The following is a 9730-nucleotide window of genomic DNA, read 5'->3' as shown; positions in this document are numbered from 1 at the left end:
ATGAGATCCTATCCTAGCAATTGTTAGTAGATTTATCAAGTCACACATTATTGGGTTGTTATCGAACCACCCACAAATGTCCAGTCCTACAAACTTCACGCTCGAGATGTTTAGTTCTAGGTGAGGGTGTGTTAGAGATCTCATATCGACTATTGATAAGACCAACAAAGTGTATATAAGTGAGAAATAACTCTTACTTTACTAATTAATTTTATAAGGTTTAGTTAGGCAAAGTCAACTAGAGTTGTCAATTTTGGGCCCAGCCTGCCTGATGGACCATCATACTAAACTTGATAGGTCAAATGAGCCCAAGTCGAGCTGGCTCATTAATATAATAAGTGGAATAATCTAAGTCGAGATGGCTCATTAATATAATAAATGGAATAATCTAAGTTACCGTTAATCTATAAATTTGTATTGTATTATAAAATAATAGAATAAAATAAAATATAATAAGAGTAATAGTCTTTCACTTTTTTGATTTCACTTACAAAGTTGTGATTATAAGATTAGAGTTAGGGTCTGTCGCTATAAGATTTTGCTACTTCCATTGCACCTTAATGATTTGATCCTATGACCTGTCATCTTTGTTTCACTTGGTGAAGAAGATGAAGATACAATCAAACTTGTGTCTATGATCTTAGAGTTATGAAAAAAGTAAAAATAGGGGTATTAATGACGAAGACTAGCTAGGATACTGAAAAAACTAAGAAAACTAAACCTAATGCCTCTAAAATATAGAATTATTATGAAAAGGTTGGTCTAGTTGATGGGGTGGATAAATGCAATTGCAATGATTGTGAGAAATTGTATACATATAAAGCTATTAGGTGTTTATGATAGTATATACTATCAATTAATCATGTTATATTTTTTTTCATTTTAAAAATATATATTATTTTTTATAGATATATTTTTTTAATTAGGAAAATTTGGCTCAATTACCCAATAGCCCAACATGAGCCAAGTTTGACCAAAAATGGCAACCCGAAAAAAAAAATATAAGTTGGGTCAAGCTAGCTTAAAATTACATTTGACTCATATATGTCAATTTGAGTTAAGCCGACTCGACATATATGACACCTTTAGGCCTGGCCTTGAATTTTTTGGTTCCTTAAATGAAATGAAAACTATTGCCCTCATAATAATTTGAAGATTACTTATGACTCTAATTTTCAATCTTAAAAGTGTAGATAAATAAACACATAGTTGCTAAAAAAAAAAAAGAATAAACATACATTCATACGAGATTGAATTATCTTAGAGATCACTATGTAATGAAAAAAATGGATAAAAAGTAGTGACACATCATAAAGAAGGCCTCAACAAAGAGGTGAAGGTTCACCATTTAATTTTAAAACAAAGTAAGATAAGTTATGATTTAAAAATTAGAAAGAGAATTAAAAAATTAAAAATAAAGGGAAAATGAGAAAGTTAAAGATAACACTTATTAATGATTTTATGTTAATATTTATAGAGGTTCACACCAAGAAAAAAATGAAAAGGAAATAAATCAATAATATATTACAATTTTCTCTTTACATTTAATATTACTATAATTTAATTATTTTCCCAAAATTATGGATAATTTTTTGTTGACTAGTAGAAAAATCAATTATTGATTAATTATCACACTTTTTATTTTCAATATAATTAAATTATGTAAATTATTATTTTTATATAATTAGACTAAATAATATTTTATTTTATGGTGTCTGTACCTGTCTAAAGGGCACACTAGTAATCTTCTCGTATTCTGAGGGCCGAATGAGAGCTCCGATCGAATATTCTGGTGAGAGAGAGGGCACCTGCAAAAGGCACTCCGACGTTCAAGTCAAGAACAAATATCAATAGTAATTAATGAACAGTGACGTTACCTCGTGACATGCGCTATTTATACTGACATTGATGAGCCCGGACTCCCATGGGCCCTGCAACAGGATTACCATATTAGGTAATACGCCTATAATCGACTTATTGGTGTGATTAGCTATTAACTCTTGATTAGGAGTAATCCTTAATTCTTGATTAGGAGGGATCTAAGCTTATGGATCATCCAGTGGCCGATCAACCGTCGACTACCTGGTTCGGCCGTTCGGGTGCCAATTGGATATCGGCTACCTGGTGGCCGAATGGTCTTACCAGTACACTGTCCCTTCAACAATAGAGTCCCGAACTATCGCCCCACTAGTCTATGCTCACGGCAGTCACTGGTACTAGGTTCCAAACACTTTCTTAAGAGTATTCTATATTTTATTTATTCATTTTGTAAACTAAAAGGTAAATTATCAATATGAAAAGTTCGTAACTCACTTCATATCTCCATTATGAAAAAAAAAATTACTAAAATGAGGGTAGTTTTAATTTGGTTTGTTGAGTATCAGAGTGAAATCAGACAAAAATGGATGAAATAAAATAGTATATTCTATTCGTATTTTTAATTTTAAGGAACATGTCATGCATTAAAATAGTAATTGATTTCGCGCATGGAATAATTTATTTATTTATACTATATGCTTAAGGAATTACATAATTGAAAAATTAATTTCTAATTAACTGTATTGAGAAATATCTATATAATTCCTTTCACGCATTACAACTATTCCCAACAATTTATATCTATATAAATGATGACGAGGGAAGAATGAAAAATCACTGATTTCATATATATCACATCGTGATCATACATGATAAGAACATAATGAATAATCACTAAATATCAGCATGCCTCAATTACTACAAAATCTTTCCTCATACAATTCCACATTCATTAGAATCATATAAAAGGCCACGAAGAGCATAGGTTTACTCACTAGTGCTCGTCCTAGCAATCGCAACAATGGTGTCACGTTCTTCATCTCTTGCTCTTGTTTTCTTGTGTTTTTGCAACTTCTCTTTCTTGGAGGCTCTCAAAGGTGGCTTCAGCGTGGAAATGATCCACCGTGACTCATCAAGATCACCACTCTATCGTCCCACGGAAACTCAATTCCAACGAGTTACCAATGCGGTGCGTCGTTCCATCAACCGTGCCAATCGTTTCAACGTTGACACACCCAAGGCCACGGTAACACCTGACCAAGGTGAATACCTGGTAAGCTATTCGGTCGGAACCCCACCATTCAAGGTTTATGGCATTGTGGACACGGGTAGTGACATTGTTTGGTTGCAATGCAAGCCTTGTGACCCATGTTACAACCAAACCACTCCTATGTTTGATCCTTCAAAATCCACAACCTACAAAACCCTCCCTTGCTCTTCTGACACGTGTGAGTCAGCACGAAGCACCTCTTGCAAGGGCAGAACTTGTGAATATAGTATTAACTATGGGGATGGGTCACACTCACATGGGGATCTTAGTGTGGATACCCTCACTCTAGCCTCCACCAATGGATCTCGTGTTACATTTCCCAAAACTGTGATTGGATGTGGACATAGTAATACTGTGTCCTTTCAAGGGAGAAGCTCTGGCATAGTTGGCCTTGGAGGAGGACCTGTGTCACTTATAACTCAATTGAGTTCTTCAATTGATGGAAAGTTTTCTTATTGTTTGGCACCAATGTTTACCAACTCTAACTCATCTAGCCAACTCAACTTTGGAGATAATGCTGTGGTTTCTGGGGATGGAACTGTCTCAACCCCAATTATAGGACACGACCAAGAAATATTTTACTACCTCACATTGGAATCATTCAGTGTGGGAAAAAAGAGAGTTGAGTTTGGAAGCCCTATTTCTGATGAGTCTAGTGAAGAGGGTAATATCATAATCGACTCAGGTACAACACTCACTCTTTTGCCAAGTGATGTTTACTCAAATTTGGAATCAGCAGTAGCAGATGAGATTGCATTAGAGCGTGTTAAAGATCCAAGCAATCTACTAAGCCTGTGCTACAAAACTACTTCATCTGGTGAAGTAGATGTGCCAACAATCACTGCACATTTCAGTGGTGCCGATGTGAAGCTGAATGCTATCAACACCTTTGTTGAAGTGGCCGATGGGATAATATGTTTTGCTTTCCATCCAAGTGACGATATTGGAGCCATTTTTGGAAACTTGGCTCAGCAAAACCTCTTAGTTGGATATGATCTTCAAGAGAGCACACTCTCCTTTAAACCCACAGATTGTACCACGACGTGATTGGTTGTTATTTAATTTATTATATTCTCTTAATAAACATATTAGCTTTTCCTTAAAAAATATTAGATTATATTCCCTCTTCTCCTTATTATAATATATAGTTTATAAAAAATTCTTAATTTTTATTATTAAATTATATTTTTAGTCTCTTTATTTATTTTCAAATTTTAATTTAGTCATTCTGATGTATATTTTAGAAGAAATTCTTATTTTTTAATAAAATATTTTATAATTTTTAGAAAATATTTATTTTATTTTCTCTATTAAAGATTCTAAAAATGTGTATTTTTTTCTCTCACTTCTTAAAGTCTATCCAATTAAGATTAATCATTTTTTTATATTATTGCATAAATTTTGATATGAGTAATATATTATTATCTCTCATAAAAATTAAATAATAAATAAAAAAATAAAATTAAAAAATCATAATTTTATTTTACAAATTCAATAAAATTAACTAAGAAAACTAGAAACAGAGGGAGTATTACGCTTGTTTTAACTTTTGCAAATAACTGATATATATGACTTGCACAAAAAATTAAGCTCTAACACGCCTTACATATATTTACATCCAACATGATTTATATACTGAAAAATAAACAATTTAATTAATATGAATTCAAAAACATAAATGTTTTGTGGATACATAAAATATAAGAAATTTAACAATGGAAACGTCATACTAATTGTTGGAAAATAATCAATACCAACAAAGGTTTTCATCTCATTAATAAGGAATATATATATTCATATTTTAAAACAATGTGAGTTTGTTTTTTAATCTACAAATTTTGTTTAATAATAATAATAATAATAATACAGTAAATCAAATTATATAATGTTAATTAAAAAAGAGTAAAATAATTTTAGATAAAAATAAAGACCAAAGATACTTATAACTTATAAAATAAATGGATAATCATGATGATAAGTAGGGATGGCAAATATACCCGTAACCGTAGGTAATACCCGAACCCGTCCCGACTTTGACGGGGAATACCCGGTTTGACCGGGTACGGGTACGGGTACGGGTAAAACCCGATATATTGAATCGGGTACGGGTACGGGTACGGGTACGGGTATGTACTTACCCGCCCCGTACCCGTACTCGTACCCGTCCCCGTTCTCATTTTTAATTTAATATTCACTTTTAATTTAATTATATTAAAAAAATTTAATATTTTTTTATGTATGATTATTTATTATAATGTGAGATAAAAAAATAACATAATTATAATTATAATATAATAAATAAATAAAAATTAAAAATATTATTTTTTAAAAAAAAATAAAAAATAAAAAAATTGACGGGTACGGGTACGGGTACGGGTATACCCGATACCCGACGGGGATGGGGATGGGGATGAAAATCCATACCTGACGGGTATGGGGACGGGGATGGGGATGAGTTTTACTTGCGGGGACGGGGACGGGTATCATGAAACCCGTACCCGCCCCGCCCCGTTGCCATCCCTAATGATAAGAAAAAGGTTGATATATATATTTTTTTTTTTGGTAGAAAAAAAAAAAAAAAAAAAAAAAACATGTCGCCTTTTAAATGTAGTTATAGAATAAAAAAATTATGATTGCAGTAATATATTCAAGCAATTTATTTCTGTTTTAAAACTAAGTTTTCCATAAATCAATGCTAAATTGTTATTTTATATATAATTGTTATGTTAAATATGTAAACTTTTAAATATAATCTCATTAATTTTATCTTTAAAATTCGTAATATCTCTATACATAATAAAAATCGATAAATTATGATTGATGTAATATATTTTGGATATTTGTTTCCGTTTTTAAACTAAATTATTACTAAAATTTAGTCTAAAATCAAGGCTAAATTTTTTTTAAAAATTGCTAAGTTAAATGTCTCAACATTTAATAATTATAATCTCCCTAATTCTCTCTTAAAAATTCATAAGATCCTCTATACATAATCAAAAAAAAATTATGATTGAAGCAATATTTTAATAAAATGTATTTCTATTTTTAAACTAAATTTTTAATAAATTTTTTTCTTATAATTAAAGCTAAATCTTGATATTTAAATCTCCTTGTTAAATATGTCGTCAACTTTTAAATATAAACTTCCTAACTTTATCTTAAAAGTTCGTAATGTCCTCTTTACATAATTAAAATCAATTATGATCGAAGTAATATCATGTATTATATATTATGTAAATTTTATTTATGTTTTTAAATCAGTATATTAAATATATCAATTTCTAAATAAAATTTTCCTAATTTATATATTTATTTCAATGTAATCTCTACTATTTTTAATTTTTTTTCTAACAGTGTAATCTCCTAGTTTTCTCTTAAAATTTGGTAATATCCCCTTTACATAATTAGTTATTGATTTTTTTTAATCATTTAATAAGATCTATTTGTTGTTATTAAGTTAGAGCCACTAATTCAATCCCAACCATTCATCCTATTGAATTTCCATTAAACTAATAAATTCGTTGGGGCTTTCTTTAATTGTAGATAAATTGGTTAAGTTGGATAATTGGATCTTGTGGAAGTTTCAGAGAGAGAAAAGTAAAATGACTTTTGTTCTATTATTATTTTCTATCATACTCTAAACATGACAGAGTGAATTATATAGACATATAAAGCTTACAAAGGAAGTCACACTCGTAACTAATATGCTCACGTGACAAAGCTACTCAGCTTACAACAGAATACAAAACATACAAATAAAGCAATGCTACCTAATACTCTATTACTCTCCCACAAACTTAGGTTGGGATGAACCTAGAACCTTGAGTTTGTCTCTAAAACTGCATAATTGAACTTTAGAGACATGCTTGGTTAGTATATCAGCAACTTGAGCTTGAGTTGGCACATAGAAGACAATTAAAGATTTGTTGAGAACCTTTTCTCTAACAAAGAAAATATCAAGTTCCATATGCTTAGTTCTGGAATGAAGAATTGGATTATGGCTTAGAGATATAGTACTCTGATTATCACAATAAAGAACTGGAGTTGGAATCTGAACTTGTAATTCATTAAGCAAAGATTGAATCCATAAAATTTCAGAAGTAGCCAACGCTAAACTGCGATACTTAGCTTCAGCAGTGGAGTGAGCTACAAGAGTCTGCTTCTTAGACCACCATGAAATAAGGTTGGGACCAAAAAATATACAAGCCCCAAATGTAGAGCGTCTATCATCCACGTCAAATACCCAATCAGAATCTGAAAAACCTTGCAAAGATAGAGGAGCAGTAGTAGAAGCAGATTGAAAATGCAAGCCAAAATCAACAGTTCCACGAAGATATCGCAGAATACGTTTTACAGCACTCCAATAAGAAGTAAGTGGTTGTGCCATAAATTGACACACTTTATTAACAACATATCCAATTTCTGGCCGAGTAATAGTAACATATTGAAGAGCACCAACTATGGATCTGTAAGCTACAGGATCATCAAAATAATCAGACCCATACTTTGAAAGCTTAAGTTTGGCTTGTTGAGGAGTAGAGATGCCCGTGGCATTATACATATCAGTTCACTGCAGAAGATCTCTAATGTACTTAGCTTGATTAAGAATAACAGAACCTGAATTTGTGCGTTTGACTTCAATACCCAGAAAATAATCCAAGTCACCGAGTTGTTTAAGAGCAAAAACACCATTCAGCTTTGAGATAAAAGACTGCACTACAGAATGAGAATTTCCAGTGACAATTATATCATCAACGTAGATCAACATATAAATGCACACTTAAGACTGCTTGTAAATAAGTAAGGAGGGATCACAACGACTTTGAACAAAGCCAAAACCAAGTAACATTTTAGTCAGCCTATCATACCAAGCGTGAGGAGCCTGCTTTAAGCCATAAATGGCTTTATTTAACTTACATACAAGAGTTTTATCTGAAACCTCAAACCCAGGTGGTTGCATCATATAAACATCTTCTTCCAAAAATCCATTAAGGAAAACATTGTTGATATCAACTTGTTTAATAGGCCAATGATATGTAACAGCAAGAGTTAGGATAACTTGAATAGTAACTGGTTTAATGACAGGCGAAAAAGTTTCACTATAGTCACAACCAAACTTTTGATGAAATCCTTTAGCTACAAGGCGAGCTTTATACTTATTGATAGTTCCATCCTGATTTTCCTTTATACGATAAACCCATTTACAGCTAACAACAGTACGATTAGAAGGTAAGGGAACAAGTGTCCATGTTTGGTTTTTTATTAGAGCATCATATTCAAGAGACATAGCAGTTTTCCATGGAGATGATAAAGCTTGTTTAAGAGATGTAGGTTCAGCAGTAGTAAGTAAAAGTGTGGGATGCAATTTAGGTCTAACAATTCCAGACTTGGATCTAGTTTGCATAGGATGAACATTGGAGGTTGATGGCGGTAAAGTATGAGCAGAGAGTGGTGACGAACTAGACGATGAATTTAAAGTAGAAGTAGAGGCATCATCATTAGAGGACAAAACCCCAAGTGGAAAATTAGTAGAACTGTTTGAACCAGATGTAGTAGATGGTATGAGATGTTGATAAGATATATAGCAATGTGAAAAGCATGATCCCGATATTTCATAGGCAAGGATGCTTGAGAAAGAAGAGTTAATCCCATTTCAACAATATGCCTATGCTTTCTTTCAACAACACCATTTTGATGATGTGTGTGAGGACAGATTAATCTATGAGTTATACCCAAACTGGTTAAAAACTGAGTAAATGGTCGAAATTCACCACCCCAATCAGATTGAACAGATTTGATTTTATGATTAAATTGAAGTTCAGCCATGGCTTGAAATTGTCTGAATATAGTAAGAGCCTCAGATTTATTTTTAAGAAAATAAATCCATGTAAAACGACTGTAAACATCCACAAAAGACATATAGTAATGATATCCCATAGACGAAAGCATAGGTGTTGGTCCCCATAGATCACAAAACAACAATTCCAAAGGAGTGGAATAAACAGTAGTAGATGAAGAAGAAGAAAGCCTATGAGATTTGCCCATACAACAAGCTACACAAAATTGAACCTCATTTTTATTAGAGACAGGGATTTTACAAAATTTTAGTACATTTTGTAAAACAGAAAAACAAGGATGACCAAGCCTATTGTGCCATAAGGACAATGTAGTGGGAGTGGGTGATTGTACAGTGTCTGAGCAAACTCTAGAAGTACATGTAGTGGATAAAGAAGTAGAACTTGAAGGCTTGATTGATGATGGTAGATGTTGTGGTTGACAACAGCTAAAAGACAAATGAGGGAAGGAATAGAGGCCATCAACAATGAGATGACCTTCAAGCAGAACAGAGTGATCAACCTGAGATTTAACAAGATAATGAGTTGAATGAAATTCAAAATAAACTTGATTATCACGAGCAAATTTGCTAACACTCACTAAGTTCTAAGTGATAGACAGAACATGTAACATATTGTGAAGATGTAAAATAGTGTTTGGATTTTTAGGAGAAGTAAAAGACACCGAACCAACAGATTTTATGGGCAAACCTTTACCATTTCCTAAAAACACATGTTCAGGAGCAGTCAATGGGACCTTTGTAGCAAGATTATTTGGATCAGCGGTAACATGATGAGAAGCTCCTGA

At 32.2% G+C, this 9730-nt stretch overlaps 2 protein-coding genes across 2 annotated transcripts; one reads left to right on the top strand and one right to left on the bottom strand.

Annotated features, from left to right (window-relative positions):
* Positions 1–2551: 2551 nt before the first annotated feature.
* Positions 2552–4551, top strand: LOC109787732 (aspartic proteinase CDR1). The gene has a single exon (XM_020346288.2). It carries the CDS (start codon positions 2840–2842, stop codon positions 4133–4135), a length of 1296 nt encoding a protein of 431 aa, XP_020201877.1. The 5' UTR covers positions 2552–2839; the 3' UTR covers positions 4136–4551.
* Positions 4552–6869: 2318 nt separating this feature from the next.
* On the bottom strand, positions 6870–7649 carry LOC109787731 (retrovirus-related Pol polyprotein from transposon RE2). The gene has a single exon (XM_020346287.2). It carries the CDS (start codon positions 7647–7649, stop codon positions 6870–6872), a length of 780 nt encoding a protein of 259 aa, XP_020201876.2.
* Between the last annotated feature and the right edge of the window lie 2081 nt (positions 7650–9730).

The sequence above is a fragment of the Cajanus cajan genome, chromosome 8 (genome assembly GCF_000230855.2).
Source record: "Cajanus cajan strain Asha chromosome 8, NIPB_CcT2T_4, whole genome shotgun sequence".
In the NCBI taxonomy this organism is placed as follows: domain Eukaryota; kingdom Viridiplantae; phylum Streptophyta; class Magnoliopsida; order Fabales; family Fabaceae; genus Cajanus; species Cajanus cajan.
Note: the sequence above shows the minus strand (reverse complement) of the source record. Positions and strands in the feature narration are given on the sequence as shown.